Raw genomic sequence first — 26888 nt, forward strand, 5'->3', positions numbered from 1 at the left:
CCGATCCTTCGCCGATCGTCGCGCTCCCTCATGCCGCGCGCATGCGCAAGCGCCACACCCCGCTCGCGGGCCGCCATCTTTAATTGCTCGGCCACCCCTGCCTGCGGCTTTGCGCCTGTGCGCGCGCTCTCGCCTCCCCTTTCCTTTCCTTTCACGGTGTGGACAGGAAATCTCCGGAAAATCGGCAACGTCGCCCCATAGTCGCGGCTAGTGATGGCTTCGAGCGGGATTCAAAGGATGCGTGGGATACCTTGGGAAGGACGATGCAGGGCTGTGTCTTCCGTTGGAGACGTCTTGAGATTTGATGAGAATGAATGGTTTAGTTTTGCAGACGGGATCTGGATACATTTTTTTATTTCTTCTCTCGTGCAAATAATATAGAGGCGCGAATTAGCAATTGTTGATATCATCTTGATTGATCAATTAATTTTAATTCGGAGGACACCTCCGAGCGTGATAAACTACGACGGGACGTTGTTTTCATTATCTTCGTTATTGTGAAATATTCTGTAAAGAGAGAAAGAAAATGATGGGAAAAAAGTATAACGCGTGGAAAGATTTTACTTTATTTATATCCAGTATATGAGAAATTTTTTTATTTTTCTTTTTTTTTTACGACAATTTATTTGTGCGAAATATTCTCCTTACCTTGCATTATTAAGTTTCTTTCCAAAGGTTGTGTATTTTTTAATATTTGTTTGCTCCGTATATATAAGAATGTTATTATATCTCATCAAATAAATAATCCTCGTTGAAATAATTATTATATGTAATTTCGGAATTTTCTTCTTTAAAATGTAATATATATATATCTTCCCATCTAAGAGTGTGAAACTTTTACTATCTGAAATGAGAAAATAAAAAGTTCGAATTTTTTATTTATTTATTTAATTAATTCATTCATTAAAATTTACAATATTATAATTATATAAAAAATATAATCGCGTAAATATATATAACCTCTTCGATTAGACGTCGACAAATAAATCGTTAAAACAGAAACCTGATTATAAAAGAGGTTATTAAAATTTCGTTTACTTTAAAAATTAAAAAATGTTTAGAAATATAAAAATTAACCTAAAAGTTGCGGGCGCGCAGATTCCCAGTGACGAACCTGGAGCCATCGTTCGAAGAATCGCTCTTGAATGCGTCTGCGGGGAGTCGAAAATCGGATCGGGCCCATCGCTTCCGCGTCCCGGGCGGCCGACTTCGGTGCGCATGCGCGCGGCGACGCCGCTGGATGCTGCGCTGCGCGCAGCTGCGCAGTGCAGCAGCGCGGTGCAGCAGAGTGCGCGACGCAACGAACCCCTTTTTTCAAGGGGGGTTCGCTCTTTTCCTCTCCGGCCGGCGAATTCTATTTGGAAAACAGCTTTCCTGGAACTCGCGCCGATGCTCTCCGTTCCTCTTTTTTTCTATCTGCCATTTTTTTTCGTCCGTCTGAAATTTACATCGTTTCGAGATCGTCGAGAATTTATGCACTCCCTCGTGCGCTACTTCACCTCGAAAATTATCGATAGACCGGGGTGACGGCGAACGTCGCACGCGATCGATAAACGCGACACCCTTTCGATGGGATGTTTAAACCCTTTGCTTTTAGGTCTTGGGGTGTCGTGACGGATTGAAACGTGGAGCGAAAATTCAATGCGCGAATTGTTTTTAAAAAAATTGCGCTGAAAATTAACAAGTATATATAATTTAATAAATAATTAACTCTCAGAATAAGCCCGGGTGCATATTTACTTAAATGAATAAATTTAATATAACATATAAAAAAAATTATATATAATTATAATATAATTACATATATATATATAATATTTAATTAGATATAATTATATACAATTTACAGATGCACGAGACACAGATTTCTCTTTGTTCGAAACGTTATGAATGGCCGGGGATCGAATATATTTTGCAACATGATGAAACGAAACTTCGGTTGATGACCTCGAAATAAGAAAAAAGAAGGAGGATAAAGTATTTAATTAATTACGGTGTGTTATCTTCCAATTATCTCTTTTTATCGCACTATTGAATGATGGAGTGTATTACGCATAATTTATGCGAGATATATTCTCGATACGATTGATATTCGTGAATATATATATATATATATATATGCTTCAGATCACGTTTGTCACGGACGACGAACGATCGATACGAGTGACGATTCGAGGTAACTGTGGCGTCGGATAATTAATCAGTTGCCTTTGAGCGACGTTATATCGCAAGTCGCACACAATCGGCCATTGTTGCGACCAGATACAGAATATTATTGTGCGAAAGGGAAAATAAACTTCCTCGGATAATGAAAATTGAGATAAAATCGAGCGGTAGCTGCTAGAGATAATATTATTTTAGGTGCTATTCATATTCTGTTATAAGCTGAGATACGAATTAATTTTCATATTATTAAGGGAAGAAAATAACCGAAATACTCTCTACCAAGAAAATTTACATTGAATCCTTATTTTCGTAACATTTTAATATATTATAAAAATAAACATATAAAGTAGAATAATAATATACGTATTATTTGTAGCAACTACGTTGTAATTTTGTAAAGAAGAAAATGTACCGTTTTAATTAAAGTTTTTTTTTAACAGCATTAATAGTCACCCAGGATAGAATTTCATTTTCTAATCCTAAGATAATTTTATCAGTATTTGTAAATAATAGACGATAAATTTACATAAACACAAGATAAGAGAAAGAAATGTCACGTCACAAAGAGAGACTAATCAGAAAATGCAATTCTGATTTATATATAGTAATTTGATACATCATATTGTTAACAAATTCATTTGCTATTTTTTTTTACTTAAAAATAAAATATAAAATATAATTTAATATCCATTAAATTTATGCACGCGTATTAATAGAATGAAAAAAGTGAATAATCACAAGATGCAACTCTGATTTACAGTAATTTGATATATTATATTGTTAACAAATTCGTTTGTGCTTTTTTACTTAAAAATAAAATATTAAAGTATACAATTTATTTAATATCCATTATGTTTCCATGCATGTTTCTAGAGTGAAAAAAATAACGCAAAAATTAAAGATTAATTATGAAATGGAAAAAGCGAAAAATGTGAAAAAAAATCTATGGTCCCGATGTCGTGTGTGAAATTAAAATGTCGAGTTGCATACGAGCGGTGAGTACTCTCTCTCTCTCTCTCTCTCTCTCTCTCTCTCTCTCTCTCTCTCTCTCTCGTACAATACTTGAAAATCGATTCGTCTAAAATGGGGCTTTAAGCTGAGAAGCCCTCTGCCTTTTTCTCTCTCTCTTTTTCCCTCTTGTGTCGGCGGCGCGAAAAGAAGCGATATCGATCTGAGTGAAACGCGCTATCAGAAAACTCACCCGTGTGGAAAATCTTACGATGCGTTTGTGCATTATTCACCGTCCAGGAGTTTTTTTCGAACTCGACGCTCTCCATGCGTTCTCGCACCTTTTACGTCAAGTAGCCGTTTAACCTATTTCAATCCGGCGCTATTGAAATACTGCGCGTTCTCGAATGTAACGACGTAATTTCGGCGATCTCTTCAATAGAAAAATGTTGGAGCGATTACCTATAATGTTCAAATGGAGACACGTTTAGATGGTTACGTTGACATCGATAGATTCTATACACATGTATATACTTGCAAAGAGACTTACTTCTTTTCAAGTTTTATATTTTCAATCCGATTCTTTTCAACCTAAATAAAATTAATGCCTGAATTTGAACTTGAAACTTGTTTAATCTCTGATTTATACCTCAGAGTCTCTTTCACAGGCTGAGTTTTTATTTGACGCCATAACGCTCTGAAGTTCAGTGTCAAAAGATGGCACGTGACCAAAAATTTGGTCATGTGACGTGTGACGTCTTTTCACTTTGAAGTTGTCATAGTATCGAGTAAAAATCCAGCCTCTCATATATCGAATTACTTTTAAAAGTAAAATTAACAGATTCAATTGTATATACATGATAAAAATTATAAATAATAAACTTTTCAAAAATTCTTACGTCTCAATTAATGACAATTCATGCTTAGATAATATTTTCGCATTATTTATAAAATATTAATACGAAAGATAGTTATGGCTATCATTCAGATTTTTTAGATGCGGAATTTCATCACTCGCGTGTTGAAAATATATATATATATGATGTAAATACAAGCTGTGTTTTATAGAGCGTGATAATAATAAAAAGTAAAATATTCGCAAATTCGATCTCTCTCTCTCTTTCTCTCTCTCGTATTCAAAATCATTTCCACTAAAGTGAATTTTTTTATACCGTAACTTTCCAGTGAAAAAAAATTCATCGTTATTATCAAATAACGATTAAAAAAAAAATTATACAGACAAATCGCGCATATTTAAATGCATTCGTGAACAAATCGCGATTATTATCGCACAAAGACGCGAGAGCGACACTCGGTTTTTGACCGAGTATTTTTTTATTTAAAGCGTCGTTTCTCTCTCCGGTCGGGGATTAAAATAGAATATCGTTTTTCTCATTCGATTCAATTAATCGACCCTTCGCGACTCGAATTTATCGGGCCTACACGACTTGCTCGGAAAATATATATGACCATTCGCACGCGCTACTTCCCTCCTGATTACACCGAGCATTATATCGTTGTCGAAGAGAGATTTTATGCCTATACACATATATTACAGTATATTATTTCAACGCGGGACGCATATGTCCGATTTAAATATGCATATAGAGCCGTGGCTTTCACACGTTGCCACGCAATAACGCATCGATACGGATTATTTCGTCTATTAGAGAGCCCAAAGCCGCACTCACGCACGCACGTAAATGTGTTATACCGCAAAATGCAACGCAAAAAAACTCATAATTAAACGCCCGTCTATCTGGACAACGCTGAAAAATACGACCGAATGACAAATTGGATTAATCGTCCGAGAGAGACGTATATAACGCCGTGTATTCGTTACGGATCGAGGAGCTAAATCGTCTCTCCGAGTGACCTTCTGCCGTTTGTAATAAGAACGAACGCATGCTACATCTTGGCCTGTGTGGTAGCCGACGATCGAACGCGTTGGTTTCCGCAGGAAAACGTGCGCTAAATTATTAATGGCACGGCGCGACGCATTGTAAGTCCTGCTACACTTTGTCTTCTTCGAATACGACGATAATGATAAAATAATGACGAGTATTATTATTAGAAACGTACGGAATTATTATATAAGGCGGAATCATATAAAGCTTCGTCGCATAAATAATCTTACAAAATTTTCAGATTGTCTCTCCTCAAATATAACATCAGTGATCTTTATTAAAATTTCGAAATTTTGCACGCATATTGAATTTAATTAAGAATAAAATTTAAGGAACGTTCCATACGGATTTCGCTGTTAAAATGCAAAAGTGCATCGACGATTGATAATAGTTTTACCTTCGCAAACAACATAATTTATGCAACTTAATTTACATCGTAATTGATATATCGTTGGAGATGCAATCGTGTAGTCGCTGATTTATTTATTATTTCGTTTTTATCGCGCACACGATCAATAATTCAATTTCATGGAATGCATTCGTATCGTATACATGTTCTCGATCTAGCAAGCTGTGTTGTTTATTCAACGGTAATTCTTCAATTAATTTTATATTCGACCTTTTCTTAAGCGAGTGAGAAACTGATTTAAATCTATCGTTTGCTCGAACTTTTATGCTCTTGACAAGAAATATATATATATATATATTAGTCATTAAACATCTCGGAATTAAGAGATTAAAAATAAAAAGTTAAAGATGAATTCACTTTAGATCAATTGAAGAACAATAATTTCATCTTCGCTTTTGAAGCTTAATGTTTAATTTGATTAAATGCATACTTCTCAGTTTGCGATTCTGAAACAGTTCCATAATTATATTAAAGGTATAACATTGAATCGCAATTTTAATTAGTTTAGGTTCTGCTTTTTGGAACTGAAAGATAACTCTCAATAGGAAGGGAATGGCTCTAGGACAGGCTATATATACAGATTCAATGACGCAAAGAGAGAAAGATAGACTACAGATATGTGTTATACGATACTACAACGCGGTTCACACATCTACGATGCTAAGAATCCGTGATGATTAAATTGATTCTAGCGGCACGATTCTTTTTAATAGCATAAATTAATGCGCAACGGAATCTGAAACGCCATAAATACGTCTTCTAAATTTAGTACGCAGATACAAACGTCATTTTCTCTTCGATCTTGCACATTTATTCCTTGTCGTGCTACTTACAATAAATACATTTTTACTCGACGCTATCGTAAACAATCAGTTATTCGTGTTTTCTACAATTTTCGTTTGTATCCTTAACTGATATCAATTTTGATCCTTTAATTTGTGCGCGACTCGCGCGGCAGAAACGAATTAATTTATTTATTCAGTTTTTTTTCTATTCACGCTGTAAAATTATCATTTTACTAATGTATCGTCGTTACTTTGTTACTAGATATGCAAATTTGCACACGTGCGTGCATGAAAACGAAGAGGGCTTCCGTCGAAAGTGGCTCGTGTGATTAATTTACACAGATTTACAACGCTTAAAACATTAATCGATTTGTCAATTGTGTATGTTAGCACGACACAAAAGATTGGATGATTTAGGCCAAGCGAGAAAAGATGCGTTGCAAGTAGGCTGAAATGAGTCGTTTATGAAAGAAAGTAGCAAGGTGTTTATGTGAGTGCTTATATTGAAAGTAATTATCCTAGGAAGCCACTGTAAGGAACGAATTGTGCGGATTCATTAACTTTTTTTTTACGAGCATTTCCGATTATCTCGTACATTTTCAGTTTCGACAATCGTTATAAAATTGAGAAAGATTTTTTTCGCTTTTCTTCCCCTGAAACATTATGATCGAATTATTACGATCTTATAATTACCATCCCGCTCATTTTTAAGTAATTAAAATACACACTTTGTGCTGTGCGCAAATTGCATATTATCCATAAAAAAAAAATTAACACTTTTTAAAACCTTTTTTAAGAAAAATTCATTAAATGTATATATTACAAATGATAAATACATATATATGAGACAACAATAATAAGAATTCGATTTACTCTCCTATTTGAGAATATAATATATATCTTAAACTTTAGATAGCCAAATTTCTCAATTAGAATAACTCACGCTCTATGTCGCATGAATATTTGTGATTTATGTATTGCGCGATGATCCCTCGTGACACACATATAAATACATATATTTATAAAAAACGGTAATATATTCTCACCACGTTAATATACAATTTTCTTAAATGCGATTACATTTGGTATGAATTACAAAAAATACACAGAGTATATCATGCGTATAAAAACAGTTGCGTGTGTCACGGAATAGTCTATGATAATCTTCGTATAATCTGCGGATCGTAATCAAGCTTCGAGCAATTATTAAACAATTCAAACCCTTAAATAAGAGAGATAAGAAACCGACACCCTGTGTGTGAACTTTTGAGAATATTATATAATATCATACATTAAGAGTTTTATATACTTATTGATGAATAATTATACAAAGTTTATATACGAAACGACTAATTATGGAATTCTAATCTTATCAACTAGGGTGTAATATCGTTCCCTTTTTATATAAAATGCAGAATAAATAATTTAATTGACGATACCGATGTATATCTAAAAAATTTAGATATTGCATTAATTTATACAAAATTTGCTTGAATTTCACGAAAGAACAAATTTAAATTTGCAATTTTTAGATTTTGAAATTCTTTCGAGATTATATTATCACATATTATCAGTCTAACCCTCGTTCTGAACAAAAATTAGTATTATGTGACAGTGACATTTACTGGCTAATAAACAATTGTTAGTTACATATTCTATATATAATACTCTGCTGTTAATTATGCTCTACAATACTCCATGTAATATAATATGTAAAGTATAATAATAATAATATATTGCTGTAGTAATAAACAATATTCTCGACTATGGTGCACATAAAGCATTAAAACATTGTCATTTGAATGGGGTGATCGCTCCGAGAAAAAGATGTAGCATTAAAGAAATCTCCAAATATCGAATATCAATTATAAATTATAACTCGATTTCTTTAAAACCATTGTTCCTGATTACGATCGAGATTACATGGGTCGATTACCGAAAGTGTCTATTATTATTATTTCATTGTTTCGTTCTCATTATCGTTTAATTAATTAATTAATTAATTGGCTATGCATATTCGTTATATTTGGCCTAGTAATAATAATACACGTAACTAAACAGGATTATTACGGGGGTATACACCCCCGTATATTACAATCTAAGCGCATAACGCGTTATTTCCTACAGCGAAAGCCGAACGACGAACAAAAGATTCGTAGTACGCATCGAGTAACGGAGTATTAGTTAGCTGCCTACTAATGGTCTGGTATACCTACATAGAGAATTCTATACCTCGGGTGAGTTTGGCGTGGTCGTATTGATATGATCCTGTAAGCAAATTCTGAGATCCCGCTCGTCCAATTCGCTTTCAGTATCGACGCTAAAACTTCGCACAGTTTGGCCGCCGAGACCCGTCCATCGTTGCTTCCAGCTCTCTAGCCTCATGACCTGTGACAGATAAAACGTGACGTGAGACGCACTTCCAAGTAATTCCGCGGAAAAGGGAGAAAGAAAAAGAAAGAACGCCTTATATCTCGCTTCATAAGGTGTCCATTCAACTTTCGTTTAGAAAAAGAAGAGAAAATTAAAATTTTAAGACAAAAAAGTCACTTGTCAAACTCGAAAACTTCTAAAATTGTTTATTTTAATTATAGAATTTTTTTGAAAATACTTATTAATGTACGTTATTAAAAAATATCCTGTATGTATAGTATCCTAGGAACATAAATTTTCATTATGATCACAAATCTTTCTATTGGATTGAATATGTACAGAGATGTATTAATACATCTAGATGAAATAATGTACAAATAAGAATATAATGTATCAAAGAAAGAAAAAAAATTCGATCTCATACTAATTATTTAGTTAACATTTATGATACTTTTATGGCTACTTTCACATTTGTGGTTTTTTCTTCTTCGAACTAAAAGCAACAGCCGTGAATGTTTATCAGAACGAAACAGTGAACTTAATCTTAAGGAAGCATGCAGTTAAACGGGAAGAACACGCCATGCTTATACGCATCACCACGCATATAATACAGAAAGTGAGCCACATTTTAATCCAAACTTCGAAGATGCTACTTCACGTGACAAAATCATATATATCATGTTAAATCACAATTAAAATTCAATTCAATTCTCGCAAAAACAATTCCGATTCCTCGATCAAATTCAACTGGGTACTTGGAATTAAGCTGATTACACGTTCTAACACTATGTATTTATGATGGCTATCATATAATTACTAAATACTGATTATAAAATCATAGAATTGCTAATGCAAATCTGTTTACCCGCTATGTAAATGTACACACTGCCAGATGACTATTAATAAAAGCAAGAATTCCAAACCCAAATTACGATGGAAAACATATAACGCAATAAAAAGAGAACCAGCTACAATGATAAATTCTTTTACAGTAAAAAAAACGAAATAAAAAAAATAAATATCATGCCACGCGTACACATATACACGGAGACGGTATGAAAATGATGCTTACACATGGGTAAAGACTTACTCGAGCCAGCGCCAAGGCTCAGTCTCCGGGCTGGTGATTGGCGTGGGGAACTGAGGAGAGACAGAGATAACACAGCAATAGAGGGTTAATTTTGCAACAACAATTAGTCCCTTCTGGTTAGCATTAGTCATCGTTCGGTACCTTTACACAATAAGAATCATTACCGTATCTATTATCTCTCTGATTCAGCACAATGTCATGCGTACTCCGGTTAAAAAATTCCACGTATGTACGTGAGATTAAACGCAGTAAGGCGTCAATTTACTTTTGTCGCCTTAGCAAGATATATCAGTTCTGATCTGTCGGGCAAACGTATAATTTTTTTTGCAAAAGAAAACGAAATACAAATTAAACACGGATTTTTCCATCATAACGTAACGTAAGAATGTTAAACGTATAATTCAATAGAATGACATTTGATATCTGCTCTTATATGATGTCTGATTAATTTCTCGTCTTAATTTATAAATGGTATATTTAATGCGGTATTACTCCTATAAAAGAAAAATTGGACGACGCGTGGTAAAATTAAAATTTTATCGTCTTACATAATAACAAAATAAGTTAAAAACTTTATAAATACTTGATGCAAATTTAAATAAGATATGCTGTTAATAATTCATGAAAGACATGTATAATTAAACAGTTTAAAATTCGTTTGCAATTTTTAATAATGCTTTATCTGTAAAGTTTATCATAATTAATTAATCCTCATGCTGTGCTAACTCTCACTTCCTAATCCGACATTAGTGAATGTATGTATATATTCAACAAAATTAAGTCAGTTTTATAGATCATTTCAATTTAACATTTCGGATAAGAAAAATATTTTTAAGATGTGATATTATAATTCTTCTCTGAATTGTTGAATAGACTTGAAAATTTCGATTCTTAAAAGCATATGTCAAAGAGCAGTGCAGATATGACAAGCTGCAATATATCAAGCATGAGGACAAATATAGTAATCGACTTTATATTCAATCATATATAAAATAACAAATCATTTCTAGATTAACGCGATTTCTTAATATGTATAAGGTATTTATACAACAGTAAATTATTGCAATGTGTATAAAGCCATATGTTTGCCACGAAAAAACCAAGCCATATTTTTCTAACTAATTAAGCATTGTTATTATCAGTGGCATATACAATAAATATTCAAGAATTATTTTTCTTATAATTTCTTATACATATAATGACTAAATTGATTACAATCTTTTTCGGCTGAAAATAGTTGCGTGCTTTTTAACTTTTTACAGATATTTATAAATGTTATTTTATATAACAGTAACCGTGAATGAGAGCACATTTTGTGCAAATAAATAAAATATAAAGAGTTATTGAGGATATAAAATATGTTTTAGTAGTAATAAAATAAATATTAGTCACAGTAAGTTTAGTCATAAGAAATTTTGTTTCCGCAATCCACCAAACGACAACATTATAAAGCGTGTTGGTTAGCGTTAGATTGCAGTAAGAGGTGCAGTTTGTGCATAATTGTCTTATAAGTGTATAACACATCAATGAAGAAACGAGTTACACTTACGAACCTAGCAAAGTAGAATTTTTTGTGTACAATAGGCATGATTTTTTTATGAATGAATTTATAAAAGTGCAGTATGTATGTATATGTGTGGTAACACATCAAAAAGTCGAAACGTTCAATTAATGTATAAGACACTTGATAGGAATGTACAGTATAATTATATATAATCTTAAATAACATATACATATACTTATATTACATTTAAACCATGTAAATATGTAATATTTGACTTATTGATTAACAAATAATATTTCAAAGGAAAGATGATTCCATAATTTCATAATACTTGAATTATTTGATAAAAAAGTCAACACATATTTAAATTAAAACGAAAGCATAACAAAGCAGTGCTTTAATTAAAAAGTTAAAAAAAAAATAGTTAAAATATCTATCTTTTTTATATAAAATGAGTTCATTTTCCATAAAATAATCAAAAAATTTCAATGATTGTTAAAAATTGTAATTATAATCGCATAATTATTAAAACTATAATAAATTTATAAAATATATAAAATATTTCAAATTGTTGTTTCTAATTGTTTACTTGTAATAGAAAAGTTTACACACAATACTATTACATTTGTGGTGCTCTCTTATTAAAAAAAAAAAAGAGACGTACATACATATCGCAACATGTTCACCACTTTTCATTAATTATAAAATACATGTTGTGTGCTGCTTTTTATGTAATTTGTATTGTTATATTTACATAGACTGAAAGATAAAATTTACAATTGTCTGACATACATTATATGAGGGAAATAAATGTGTTATAAAAAAGATAATTCTCCACCCCTTACTGCAATATTCCGAGATACTGCTTTTGTTAATATAACATAAAAATATGAATTTATTTAAATTACACTTACCTCGGCCTTTAATTCAGCAACTTTATCCTGAAGTTCTCTCACTTTTTCGCTGTCATCTAAATTATTTCTAAGTTCGCCCTCTGCATACATCTCCTCGTTCTATAAATATATCAAATATGTTACTCATTTTATAGTATTACATTATTAATATCTATTAATCTGTTACAGTTATATTAACTAACCTTCAGTTCGAGAAGAGATATTTTTTGCGTAAGTTCCGCCACTTGCTGTGCATGTTCGGCGTCGCGTATTCTGGCCATCATAGCCTCGTCCTTCATTTTCGACTCCAGATCGGAGTATTTGTGCTGTTGTTCTCTCAATTTGGCGGCCAGGTCCTTTTCCCGAGCTAACGCAGTCTCCAAATCATCCTTAAGTACTTTTCCACCTTCATCTTGTCTACGAAGCTGATTGGTTGCCACCTGCACCTGAGTTTCAAGCTCCATAACTTTAAGTCGAAGTTCTTTAACTTCGGTTAACGCCTCCATCTCTCGAATCCTAGTCGTCATTAAATCTTCCTCAAACTTCTGTACTTCGTGACCTCGATTTTCCCAAAACAGCAGCTTCTTTGGCGTAGAATCAGCGGCAGGTGCCGATTGAGCGGACCGATGCTCTTGCAAATGTCTCTGCCAGGCTGCACTTAATTCCATAACCCTTTGTCGTAAATCCTGCATAATACATAATTTTTTGATATTAGCATAATATTTATAAGAAATATCAATATAGAAATTATATATAGAAATGGCAAGTCTTACCTTTAAGGATAAATTAGCTTCCGCCTCTCTAAGCTTAACCGCAATGAGTTCCTCTTGCAAGTGAGCAACAGAGTTGTCCGGCGTTGATTCACGCAGAGTCTTTTTATCTTGTTCCAATTCTTGTATTCTTCCCCTGAGTTCCCTGATCAGTGCATCATTTTCTGCCTCGTGTAATCTAACCCTAACCAATTCCTCTTGCAAACACTGTATTATCTCCTCCTTCTGGGACAATGCTTCTTGCTTTAGTAATATTTCATCCATCGATGATTGTCTAGATGTCACGTTCTCCTCGAGAAGAAGCGAAAGCGATCTCAATTCCTCGTGAGCTTGTTCGAGCTGATGACTCGTCTCGAGATGCGAGTGCCGGAGCGCCGCCAATTCTCTCTGTGCTATAAAAGCAGTCTCCTCTTCTTCCGCTCGTGAAACTTGACCCCGAACTAATCTATCGGCCAGTTCCGCGGACTCCGCTTCTAAAAGTTCAGTTCTTTGTCTAAGTAACCTGTTGTCCGCTCTAAGTCTACGTAGTTCGACCATTTCTTCCTGCTCCTTCATCTTTAGGATAGTATAGTCCTTTTCTAATTTCTTCATTCTTTTCGGATTGATTTTCATTCCATAAGCGAGTGTCATGAGACCATCAGGGTCTTTTTCGGCCTTTCCGGGCAATTGCTTCTGGAAAAACTGCAGGAAAAGGCAAAATTATATACAAATTTTTGTGATTTATTAAATAGATAAACGATCTATACATTGCTCTACTATTTTTACTATTTTTATGCACATTTAAGAGAACACAAAATCATACTAAAAATCAAAATTTCTTATAGCACTGACCAATAATCTAATTTAACAGTCTAAAAAAATTGTAGACAGGTAAGTCTTACCTTCAACATTCCTTCCATGTCTAAACTGAGCAAATCTTCTTTGCCTAAATGTAACATCGCTAATGCGACCTTGAAGATAATTTCCATGCCCTCTGATAGAAAGACGTCAAAAATGCGGCATGCTAGAGGAAGACTTAGCGCTGTGGTGAATAATGTAAGAAACCAAGAAGACGCATACATCGACGTATGGAAACCTTGGGCCGTGAAGTGAGCGTGTAATTCGGGATGCGTATCAGCAACTAAATGTTCCAACTGATACATGCATACTCCTAATTCGGCCATACTTGGTTTGAACATGTCTCGTAAGCGATATTCTTGCATAAGCGCTACTAGTACAGCAAAAGCTTCTTCTTCTGGCATTTGCTGAAACATACAAAATTTTATGCATCTTTGTTTCTTTCTTTCTTTTTATGTAGAATAAATAATTAATAAAAATATATTAATAAGAAATTTAAGTTATGCAAGTAATAGAGACTATAAATTTTTATGGGTTTTTATAAATAATTGTTTAAATATATATTTTTTGTTTTAGAACTTGTTACGAACTTGCTTAGTAGTTTACCTGCATTAAAAGTAATCCTACTATAAATCCTGAGCCTTGGCAGTATCCTACTTCACGATCGTGAAGGCTGTATGCTTTCATAACATTAAACAGACTTTCCTGACCAAGACCATCTTTTTCTTTAAAAAAGTCATGTTCAGGATACGTCCTAGCGATATCCCTTCTAATTATCCTCTCGCAGGCTGACGTCGCTTTAATATACTCAGCAAATTGTTTCTTAACAGGAGAATCATGAGCACCGCTTAGTAACTGCCAAACAATGCCCCTAAAAAATGGTACATAATCCATATAAATTGTGTTGTGTGTCAAATAGAATCATTATTGTTATACATACAAAATGTACATATATATAGTGATAAAAATGTCTAGATTTTCTGAAATCTAAATACTGACACAAAAGATCTTTGACAATATTTTTGAAAATAATGTGTATGCTACCTGAAATGATGAGGTATGCCTTGACGAACCAATTCCTTAACAAATTCTTTCCGTTTCTTCCAGTGATAATCCCAATCAGACACTATATGACCCCAGAGAGTCCACGTATTTTCTTCACCATCGGTCGGATTGTGGCGTCGAGGAGCAGCATCGCCGTTACCTCCGCTGCCCCCCGACGCCACAGACACCTGTGATGTATCGGAGCCCTTTCTGCTATGATTGCTTTGGAGAGAGTTCAGTGATTTTGCATCGGATTCGATCAGCCTGAAATTAATACAATTTTCAATTATAATATCTGTTTGCGTCGTCTACATCAAACAAGTTATATTGATTTGTATATCATTTTTTTACACAAATCAATATCTCATTCGCGATATATTGTTTTATATGTAAAGCATTATAGTTATTTAGAAACGATTTTTAAATATTTCTCAATATTTCTCGTAAAATATACAGATAAATTTATTTTTTACAGTACATCCTTTGAGAATGCAATAATTTTTTGTACAAAATCTTTTTTTAAAAGATATATGCATAGCTAAATTTATTTGTAATTATCATAATAAATTAGATCTTCAATATAAAGAAAAGTCAAAAGAAGAAATATAGAGAAAAGCCAAAACTTACGCTTTTTCCCAAATTTTTCGAGATTGAGTTAAAAGTGCAGCCTTATTTTGCATCATTTCCAAGCCAAAATGTGTAACAAAATTAACATTTAGCATTTCTACTCTAAAAGCTTAAAAAAAAAAAGAAACGATTTATCCAAATCTGTATGCATGCACAGGAGAGGGCCTCCGACTTAATCGCAGATCTTGGAAAGCGGAAAACGTGAGAATTTTTGGATGTGTTGGACCGATTTGATCGGTTAATCAGTCCGTGCGCTGTTCGATTCTTGCAAGTTCGAGGATGTAGCGGTAAACCATGCGAAGAAAGGAGGGAACCACTTGATTATTCACCTATTGGCTTCCTCCAGCTTAGCTAACAAAGCCAGCTCGTCAGTGGGTATTTCTTGCGAGGGCGTTATTTGCTGCTCGCAGAGAGTGTCTAACGGCGGACTCGGGAGTATCTTGCCGGTGTGTGCGACGTTACGGGTAGACTGATGGATGCTGGAGGTGCATAAACACAGGACGCTCATCACCTGCGGTCCATAACGTGACAGTCCTAATTGGCCGACAGGCGCGTTTACGCTGTCCCGAACGACGCTCTGGCTCCTGAAACGAAACGAAACGGCTTGCGGTTAAATTAACGCGGATACCAATTTTCGCAGATACCAATTAACGCAATACGATTCGCGCTTCAGCAACTCCGCCGCGCCGATCTATTTAAACGATTACATATGCCCGAGTGCGTCCTCGCGCTCGTAATCGTGCGTCATAAATGATCCGCAACCGTGCATATTATGTATTTTCGATCGAAAGCTATTAACCAAAACGGAGAAATTCGATTTTAATTGTAAGACGATTATAAAATCAGATAATTAAATGTATCGATATCAGCTAATTAATACTAATCCCTCGAGATTCCATACGAAAATTTAGTGCTACATCACTCATACTGTAATCCTTTAATTTCAATATTAATCTTTCGGTCATTAATAAGCATGAACAGAAGGAGGGCAAGGGAGAAGGATTTATTTCCCCTTGGAAAATCAATAAAAAAATTAAGCTTCTGTTTAAACACTGGAATTTTTTTTGCATATTTAATATAAAAAATGAAAATAAAATAACGAAAAAAAATAAATTTTTTAATTAAAAAAGAACAAAAAATGTTAATTATGCTTCCGTCCTCCCTGGAAAAAATCCTGCAGACGCTCATAATTATATTATATTATATATATGTATAATTAATGAGATTTTATTATTCGATTAGCTCTTTGATTTTTATTTAATTTTAGTTTCAGATTTTAGTCTCATCTCTCGTCGGTATAAAAGTTAACAAATCAAATAAATGTAGAGGTAAAAGAAATTGGAATTATATCTACGTAAATGTGTACATATTTTTCAGTCAAAACGCTTATTTTTTACCTTTTTGCAGTTTTATTTCTCCTCCAACGAGCCGCCGCAGGGGCCAACAAACCGCGAAGAACCATCGAGATATTTTGTTCGTTTTCACTATCGCGATTTTAGCGTTCAAGGAAAGCGGTTTTTTTCTCGTTTCTATCCTTATTACTTTGACATTGTCACGCGAGTTTACATACGACAACTGCTGACGTACACGCCTATTAAGTAGTACAATTCATTTTTCTTGACGATTGACTTTATATACTTTGAGAGAGAAAGAGAAGAGAGGTCCTTTACGAATTAGTAATCAATCAATCGTTACAATATATTTTAAAAGTCAGAATAATAAAGTGAAATGGAAATTGTAAACTTTAATATATTGATTATAAATTTCTTTAAATGGTATCATGTGTAAAAAAAATCTCTGATTGCATCAATTTTACAAGCTATTAAACAAAAATTGCAAAATGCGAAAATGATTTTAATTCACACATGGAGAGAATTTTCTCTTAAAATTTTTAAAAAATTTTATAAGAATTTATTTCATTCATATTTACCACAATAAAAAATATTAATATGTACATAGTCAAATTAATCGAACATACTTTATATCTTATTGTGGTAGATATTAATATTTTTATTATGGTAAATATTAATCAGAGAAACTCTTATAAAATTCTTTCCAATACTATATTGTTCCACAATTATTACGATCTAAGAGAAAATTCTCTCTGTGCAATTTTACTATAAATTGTTCAGTAAAATACAATATTTGCTACTAATTATTCAGCACGATATTTTCTAATAATTGACGCGATTCACATTTCTTTAAACTGTATCCCATCTAAAGAAATTCTCTGATCACATCAATTTTGCAAACTTTTTAAAGAACATTGCAAAATGCGAAAATGATTTTAATTAGCTATAAATTAATTAGCAAAATATTCGCTACAAATTATTCAGCACGATATTTTCTAATAATTGACGCGATTCACATTTCCTTAAACTGTATCCCATCTAAAGAAATTCTCTGATCACATCAATTTTGCAAGCTTTTTAAAGAACATTGCAAAATACGAAAATGATTTTAATTAGCTATAAATTATTCAGTAAAATATTCGCTACAAATTATTCAGCACAATATTTTCTAATAATTGACGCGATTCACATTTCTTTAAACTGTATCCCATCTAAAGAAATTCTCTGATCACATCAATTTTGCAAGCTATTAAAAGAACATTGCAAAGTGCGAAAATAATTTTAATTAGCTATAAATTATTCAGCAAAATATTCGCTACAAATTATTCAGCACGATATGTTCTAATAAATGACGCGATTCACATAGAATATCTTTATAGGAATTTTAATATATTTTATTATAACGACTATTATAACAGTATATTTTCACAAGCAACGGCACTCTTGTGAAATGCCTTACATAAATGCCGCGCTCGGTGAAGCAACGCGCGAAGCAGCTCGACACGATACGAGATCAAGAAGGAAGCAATTAGTGCGTGTGAACGAATTAGCGAGCGAAAGAGCAGGTGAATCCGAGCCGGTGTATTATGACTATGTATGTATTATGTATTGTACATGGGTGTAAAGGAGTAAAAAAAGAAAAAAAACGGAAGCAAACGGAATACGTCGGAATACCGTTTTTTTCAAGTAACATCTTAATAATCAAATTTTATTTCATCTACCGTTTCCTTTTTATATTTGTTAAAAAATAGATTTTATTATACATACTGCATTTTATCTTTTTTGCATCAACAATTATTCTGAAATTTTTATAATAGATATTTCATTGATTAAGAAACCAAGTATTATTATATCGTCGCACAGAGAGACTTTTCTCATAGAATTTACCTTGAAAATTATGGCATTGGTAGAATTTAATATGAGTTTCGCTGACTGATATTTCCCACAATAAAATATAAAATATGGTCGAATTTTACTGTATACATATCATATAATATTTTTTATTGTGGTAAATATAAATAATCAGAGAAACTCTTATAAAATTCTTCCAATACTATATTGTCCTTCAGATAAATAAATTCTAAGAGAAAATTCTCTCCGTGCAGATTATCGAAGAGTTTTCTGATTTTGACAGATTGTAATATTTCTTGTACATTATTGTTCAGGATATTATATATGATTTTTTCCCCGATATATGTTTGAAAAATGTGAAGCAAGGAAATTTTCGAGAGAACTGTCGTTTTAATATAACGGTTTAGCATTATCTTAATGTCCCGTTGTTTGCAAAGTGCGACGAACACTTGCGTCGTATCGTCGGAATTGCTGCGTCGTAAAAATTCCAACTTATTATCAGGCAAATTATTGACCTATATGTCGCACGTGGCTCGAATGTACAACGACAATGGTACAACATAATTCTGCAAAGCTATTTTTTATGCAGATATAAAACAAACAAGCTAACGACTTAAATAAAAGAGGAAAAGCAAATATATTTTTTTCGGAAAAAATATTGGTTCAAAAAAAATATCGTTGAACTAATTGCGTGCATTCTTCCGTCATTAAGTGAATTTACATTTTTAAGAAAACCAGTTAATAGACAACATTCTTATTTTAATGACTAATAATGAATTATGTCCATTAAAAATGATTTCAAAACGTATTTTGATAATTAAGATGGCTCAGATTAAAATCGATGGAACATATTATATATAGAGGAACATTTTCTACTTAATTTCAGAACAGTAAAGATTCATAATTCAATGTTGCTGCAGCATAATGAAAGCGCTTCTCAGAGCGTAGTAAAGTCTAGAGTATATATAGTAAAAGGATTTCTAAGGCTTGCATAGCAACTCGTAAATGATGAATTACCCGTTACTTGAATAACAGCAAACATTATATTATATTACATATATTAAATATAATTTGATATAATGTACAAGTTATACATATATGTATATAATATATACATAAATAATTTACTCTTTCATATTAATTTCGTTGTCACATTATATTTAGCAACGTGCAAAATAACAATGCTTAACAAGCAAAGAAGAATCTAAAAAGGAAACAATAAAACAATAAAAACGAGTGCTCGATGGAAGATTAAGGAATAACAACCGGCACTTTCAGCGCATGCACGAAATGTCATAAATATACACTCGCTGAATTATGAATATTCTTATGTGAAAAAAATTAATTTCGCAATTTCTTAATTTTACTCGGATTCTGCGACACTATATATATATATATATATATGAAAAAAATACGTTTGAAGAGAATCGTGTTGCATATACTCATACAAAGCAGATAACGTAATCGGAAATGCATATACTCGGATGTCCGCGACTCCTCTTTCCTTATCAAGACTCTCTTTTTCTCTCTCTCTACCTCTCTTTTCTTCTCGGTGACGAATTGTCAAACGGTCAACTTGACGTGCCCGATCCGACACGATATCTTTTCACTTATTTCCCGATCACCCGGCACGGTTGGCTTCCGGCTAGGCATGCACTGCTCTACGAGAGTACGAAATGGGTTTGAGGGTCGATGCAGCCCGCGCAGGCCAGGACGCTTCACATGCGCAGCGACGTCCGCCTCGTGACAAATAAATAAAAAGATTCCTGAGCCGATGGTCGCACGGAAAAACGACTGGGCGTTCTCGTCATTCAGAATGTTGACAATTTGCCGGCAAAATTGTTATTAAGTCAATGGACAATTTTCAAGAGTCCTCTCGCAGCCTTTAAACCGGAGCACCGAATGATATGAGTATTCGAGATTTCTTTCTCGACGTTTTATCCGCTGCAAATTTGCATTTTAAGTTTGCAGAAAATCGTGTTTTTCTATATCATTTTCTCTGCAATTTTTTCGTTACCTATACAGTTTTACAAATATATCTTTATTTTATTATCCATGTTTTTATTAAACTTTTTTTAACGCGAAATTTTCCGATTAAAATGATATCGAAGTGTTGAATAAAATCATGTATATCTTTAACAAACAATATATATATTGAAAAATGAAAAAACATTTCAGTTTTAATTTAATTTCTATCTAATATTATTTAAAAAATTAAGTAATTTTTAGTTGCATTTTATTTTTAATGGTTTACTTTTTATTGAATATCGATATGATTGAAATTAACCGTGCAAATTTCAGTAAAAAATTCAGATTGAAAATTTAAATAAAATTTTTATTTTATGGTGGAAAATTTTGTTATAAAACAAATAATTACCTGCTTATCACATTTATTGTTATGTGTACTTGGGAAAACCTACATTTAAAAAGATATAAGATGATAAAAAGATAAAAAGAAATCAATGGATTAGACTTTAATATCGTGATATATCAAGATTTTCTGTTACTATTCATAAAATTAATGATAATAAAAATTATTATACATAAATTACTAACATCATAATAATATATCGCTCATCAGATAATTTAAAATTGATTCCCGCAATACTAAAAATATAATCTTATCGCAGATAATCCAAGATAAAGATTTATCGATTAAAAACAAATATATATATGTAAACTTCTTAGAAATTAATCCACTTTTTTTAGGTTTCTTAATTTTAATAAAATACATGATTAATGCTTCGAATAATTAGAGTTAGCTTTTGGAAGGCTATATATGTATAAACAAATATTATATAATGTCCTGGTTCAAAAAATTTAAATAATACTTAATCGCGATATTAAAGTCCAATCTACTGATTTCTCTTGATATCTTTTTATAGATCTTTAGATATAAGTTTATTATCTAATGCACATAAATATACAAACACAACAATAAACGTGATAAGCAACTAATTCTTTGTTCTATAAAACTATGTTTTCAACCATAAAATTTTGTTTTTCAATTTAATTTTTTTTTAATTGAAATTTGAACGGTTAATTTCAATCATATAGATATTTAATAAAATAAAGATTTTTATCAATAATAAAATATCTAAATCTTATAATACAATTATAATTGTATCTGAAATAAAAGTACATTCTTGTGCAACATGCATTCGTCATCGTTTATGACGCCAAACAGCCGGAATAGTCATTTGCTCGTCAACGAGATTATATCATGGCGTAACAAGTTCTTTCTTATGCAAAATAATGCATCGTGTTAAAATAATATTTTAAATAATATATTATTTATAGAATCAATTTTAGCAATAAAATAGAATTAAATACAATTAATAAATTTTTTGAAAATCCCAAGAAATCTAGAAACATGCGTTATCTTCTTGTATTTGTAATTATATTTATGTTAAAGATTTCACGTAATTATACAATAATTTTATTTTAATGAGCTCTCATTTTAATAAGCGCATACATGTGCATCTACGGGAAATGGCTAATTATGTAATGCTACCCCTTTAATTTTACTTACGTAGCTACAAACGCTTATGTGTATAATAATGTGACAAAGTAGCGCTCATGTGACAAAGAGATAGTTTTACACTTTTAGAGTTAATAGTTTTAAAAAAAGCGAGTACATTTGAAATACGGGACTTTAATGATAATTTCCCTAGAGTAAAATATAAGAACACACACAATGCTTTCAGAGAAAAATTAACGTAGGTGTGAAAAGTCCATATGGACATATGCAACACAAATTTTTATAAATTTATTTATGTAATTCACAATGCAACTTTAATTGTCTTTAGTTGATATTTTCATTTATATTTTAATTTCGATGTAATTAAATAAAAAATATGAAATAATCGGAATAATATATAAAAATAAAATTCTGTTATTCAGTAACATGCAACACCAATTTTTATAAATTTATTTATTTATTTAAATCACAATGCAACTTTAATTGTCTGCTGATAATAGTTGATATTAGTTAATATTTTAATTTATATTTTAATAAAAGGATGAAATAATCAAATTAATATATAAAAATAAAATTTTGTTATTCAGCAAGTAACAGAATGAAATCTACAACATTTGTACAAAATTTATTAAAGCAAAATAATATTATTTATATTCTCAAATAAGTTTTGTAATAAAATACAAAAATCTATTCCATGAGAGATCTATGATGATTTCACTTAAGGAAATCCGATTAATTGGATAATTATGACCTTTTGCAATTGTACGTGCATTAATGCAAACATTGGCATTCGTTAATCAAAAAAATTAAATTACAATGAAAAGTCCGATGATTCATTTGTGTGCAGACACACCTAGGTATTATATGAGTGATACCTCAGTGGGATTGGCATCATTTTCGCGCTAAATCGAGCTTTAGAAGGTCGGTGTATTTTTTTTCCAGAGTTATCATTAAATGTAAAAATTTGGTAAAATCAGAGATACATCGCTGAAAAGTCGATCTAGTTAATTCCATCAATATCATTTATGTAGAAATCTATACCAACAATTTTACTCGCTAATAATAATTACGATCATTTATTACATCGTAGAAATAAATTGCTCGAATCAATATTCATGTAAATTAATTAGATGGAAAGTGCGCGAGAATCTATTTGTTCTATCAGTAATGCTCTCAATAATTTATATGTAACATGTATAACAATAACAAGTGATTATTATCTTCTCTAGGAATGGTTCATAATTCTCCACTATGACTAGATAATTTCAATGAACTAAAAAGATTATTATTTTTTAGTATCAACATTTTTAGATCAAATTCTCTATGCATTAATAAACTATATTTCTTTGAAATATTTCTGATATTCTAATTTTCAAATATTTATGTATTAAAACATTTATTTCTTTTTAAAATATATGATATATTTCCATTTTATTTAAAAATAATATAGACATATATTATGTGCAAAGGGAATAATACGTTTATATTATTTCTCTAAATAAAATAGATTTTATTTTTAACCTTGTAAGTCTTAAATAGATATATTCTGTTTGTGAAAAACAAATGCATAATAATATTGTTCCGCTCAAATATTAATTATTATATTAATTATTATAATTAATAAACCTGATAAAATATAAAACAATATTAATAAAATATTATTCATTAAATGTAGTGTACAAAGCTAACGGAATTGTGACACAACATAAAGGATTCAATCAAGATAATGAAAGAAATTAGGTCGTATTCAAATTATTGTATAAAGTTGGTATGTGGATGTGTAATCGACTCATTTTCAGTTTCCGCACGAAAACACAAATGAAATAGGAAGATGAAAGGAAGAAGCATAGATCCGGTACTCAGTTATCGACCCGTAAATCACGACATTTTAAGCGTTAAAGGTCGCTATCTACTTCCGAATTTCGATGTAACGACGTGTTCTCTGTATCGTTGCCCAAATAAAGTAACAGGAATCTTACGTGTTCGAAATGTACGACTTAGCGATATTGATGTAAGATACATTTCAAACCGTGATTGAATTATTTCTCTCTTTTTATTAATTATTTACAACGTCAAGGAACATTATACGCGAAAGATAATAAATTAGATATTAAATAAATTAGGTACTTTTACTTGTAATTAATTATATCTTAATTATATTAGAGTGTAGAGAAAATTTCTAACAATAAAAAATAATATAACTCTTAATATAAATCGGCAAAAAAGAGAGAATAAAGAGGGAAAGAGATAATAAAAAGAAAGATACAAAATACTCCAGAAAATATGTAACAGAATATTTTTCACGAATTCAGAGTTCACGAATTCTCGTTTCAGTAAATATTTAATCTGATTGATTTATCAATTTAATACTAAAAATTGAGAGATCTTTAATAAATCAATTTTTAAAAATATACATATATACATATATAAAAGAATAACAAAATGACATTTTGCAATAAATTTTCGAATAAGTTATAACAAAAATTTTTTATCCCACATTTTTTCTTTTTGACAAAAAATTCAATCTTAAAAATAATTAGAAAAATTTCAACAAATGATCAGAGAGTCAATAAAAAAATGGAATTTTAATTGAAATTTAATAATTTGTCAATTTATTGAGAATATATTTTATCGTATTGAAAATTTATTTTTCAATTGATTTCGGGTATACATATAGTCAGAATTATTTAATAGCGTATGTGCAGTGCAAGTCTTTTCGTACTCCGAAAGTTAATTCCACCTAATTAACAATTTAACGAGGTGTGGAAGAAAGATGGTAGAGCATTGACGTGAGTGTCTCTACCTTGAGAAATGATCCTTAATAATTCTGTGCAATTTTAAAGCAGCCTACTGACTTTCACGTAGTTCGATACCGTTTCACCTTACAGTTTCGCAACAGCACGCGAAATGTAGAAATTAGTACTGCTACTTACATATTATATGCTTACTCCTTTTCTCACGCGCAGCGCGTTAACTTTATTGTCGTGAAGAATATGAAATTTTTCAGGTCAATATTATACTCGTATAATATGTATACTTCAAAACGTCATTTTCATTTTATATATACACTCGAATAAAATCGCACAAAAGAAAATGATTGAAATTATATAAAAATATTAGAAATTTGGATTTTCTTTTTAATATTAGAAAAGAGATTTCCTCTTCTCTTAATTACAATAAAATTTTCTTTTTTACTATTACAACCCATATTATTGCACATTATTGCACATTATTGCAAAAATAAAAAAATTGTATTTTTATAAAATATTTGTAGTTTTACAGTAAATAATGAGATGAATAAAATATATGTATATAAAAAAAAATAATCTTGTTAAAAAATACTAGAAAGAAAAAATTAAATAAAATAATTTATTTAAATATTTATTTATGCAATAGAATTATAAATTAATTGATAAATTGATTTAATAAAAAATAATTTATTTAGTATTTAATTTGTAAAATAAATTAATTTCTAAAATTTTTCGTAGAATATATAATGTATAGTTTAAAAATTATAAGACACTTATAAAAATATAAATATCTATAATGACTTTAGTGTTTCATTAAATATTTGACAAGTATATACTTTTTAATTTTTGAAATATATAGTTGCTGAAATTATTTCATTATAAAATAAAATCATCATTTCACATAAAATTAAATTAATTTATCAGTCAATTTATAATTCTATTTTATAAATAAACATTTTAATTATTTTCTTTCCAGTATTTTTTACAAGATTATTCTTTATATATATATATATATATATAATTTTTTTTTTATGCATTTTAAATTCGCTAAAACGACAAATTTTTTTTTCAATTCTTAAAAGGCATTAGCTAATTGAATTCTTTTCTCTCGAACCGCAATGGAACTGCATCGTACTAAAAAACTGCATTTTTCTTTAAAAAAACAAGAAAAAAATACAGTCCTCTTTCATCTCTGTAACGACTAGCGACAAAATAAACATCTGTACAAGAGAGTGAGAGAGAGCAGCTATTCCCATTCAGAAAAATTCACTTGGGAGAAAATTTCCCCTCTCTTTTCTGAATTTCCACCCACATCTACCGCCCACCTTTATCGCTCTTAGTCGCTCAATTAACATAGAGACAACAGCAATCTCGAATAGCGATAAATGGACACGCTTACGCGCTGGTTCCGTCAAAGCGAGGAACGAGGAGCGGCGTGGAAATGACAATAAAATAGGAGACGGGCGGCAAGTGGCACGCAAACCGGAAAAGCGATATGTATACGGCCGCGTACTAGCGTTATCCGTATTAGCAAACAAACTGGTTGTCACACAGGTGACGGCCGTTTTTCGCAGCCATCTGGTCTCGCTCGTGTTTTCGGGTCGCTTACCTCTCGGAGCTACCTCGTGCTGCTCTGGCCGCGTGTCGTCGACGACGTCGTCGTGTCGAAGAAAACGTCCGAGTGAGCGTCGACCGGATTCCCCGACTCCCTGGATCGTACGGGATCAACTAACACGGTTACACGGCCGACGAGCGTATACGCGGCCTGTCAGCACTCAAAACTGTCATTACGATGGATTTGACTACGCGCAATGTTACCAACGAATGAGGCCGCTTTGTTACTGTAACCCGCTACGCGAGAATAGCGTCGCGACAAATCGCGCGCATGCGCGGATACGTCATCGATCATATGGTCGATAGAAATGCCTTTTACCTGTCATATATATTCCAAATATTTTGCTGTTATCTAAATACAATTATGTAGATGAAATTTTGATGTCATTTTATTATTACATAGATAATAAAAATATGTATTATCTATATCTGCAATAACTAATTTTTAAATAAATAATTAATAAATTTTTAATAAATAATTAATTTT

General features: G+C 31.6%; 1 protein-coding gene and 1 long non-coding RNA gene across 8 annotated transcripts; one reads left to right on the plus strand and one right to left on the minus strand.

Moving 5' to 3' along the window:
- The first annotated feature begins 1276 nt into the window (after window positions 1-1276).
- On the plus strand, window positions 1277-2470 carry LOC114942851 (uncharacterized). The gene is made up of 3 exons (XR_003821901.2): window positions 1277-1684; window positions 1850-1994; window positions 2128-2470. It is a non-coding gene; the product is annotated as an uncharacterized LOC114942851 (long non-coding RNA).
- Window positions 2471-6218: 3748 nt separating this feature from the next.
- Window positions 6219-26638, minus strand: Evi5 (ecotropic viral integration site 5). Of its 7 annotated transcripts, none has more exons than XM_029318303.2 (10): window positions 20093-20241; window positions 16751-16944; window positions 15683-15937; window positions 14727-14990; window positions 14289-14553; window positions 13727-14089; window positions 12849-13526; window positions 12279-12761; window positions 12097-12195; window positions 6219-8603 (listed from the first exon to the last, which is right to left on the minus strand). In XM_029318303.2, exons 2-10 carry the CDS (start codon window positions 16813-16815, stop codon window positions 8442-8444), a joined length of 2634 nt encoding a protein of 877 aa, XP_029174136.1. In that variant the 5' UTR covers window positions 16816-16944; window positions 20093-20241; the 3' UTR covers window positions 6219-8441. The 7 variants fall into 7 exon arrangements, with proteins under 7 accessions (XP_029174136.1, XP_029174137.1, XP_085338205.1 ...); XM_029318304.2 differs by having other exon boundaries at window positions 16751-16990; XM_029318307.2 differs by lacking the exon at window positions 20093-20241 and adding an exon at window positions 9661-9728 and having other exon boundaries at window positions 8537-8603; window positions 16751-16990.
- Between the last annotated feature and the right edge of the window lie 250 nt (window positions 26639-26888).

This window comes from Nylanderia fulva, unplaced genomic scaffold, assembly GCF_048542155.1.
Source record: "Nylanderia fulva isolate GAGA-0341 unplaced genomic scaffold, ASM4854215v1 Scaffold2, whole genome shotgun sequence".
Classification (NCBI taxonomy): Eukaryota; Metazoa; Arthropoda; class Insecta; order Hymenoptera; family Formicidae; genus Nylanderia; species Nylanderia fulva.

What these genes read in the sequence shown, in the direction of transcription:
- Evi5 (XM_029318303.2), bottom strand. Translation starts at nt 16,815, where the DNA reads ATGGTTCTTCGCGGTTTGTTGGCCCCTGCGGCGGCTCGTTGGAGGAGA. An exon ending in GGCATACCTCATCATTTCAG is followed by an intron (nt 14,554 to 14,726) that starts GTAGCATACACA and finishes ACCATTTTTTAG; the next exon opens with GGGCATTGTTTGGCAGTTAC. An exon ending in TATCTCTTCTCGAACTGAAG is followed by an intron (nt 12,196 to 12,278) that starts GTTAGTTAATAT and finishes ATATATTTATAG; the next exon opens with AACGAGGAGATGTATGCAGA.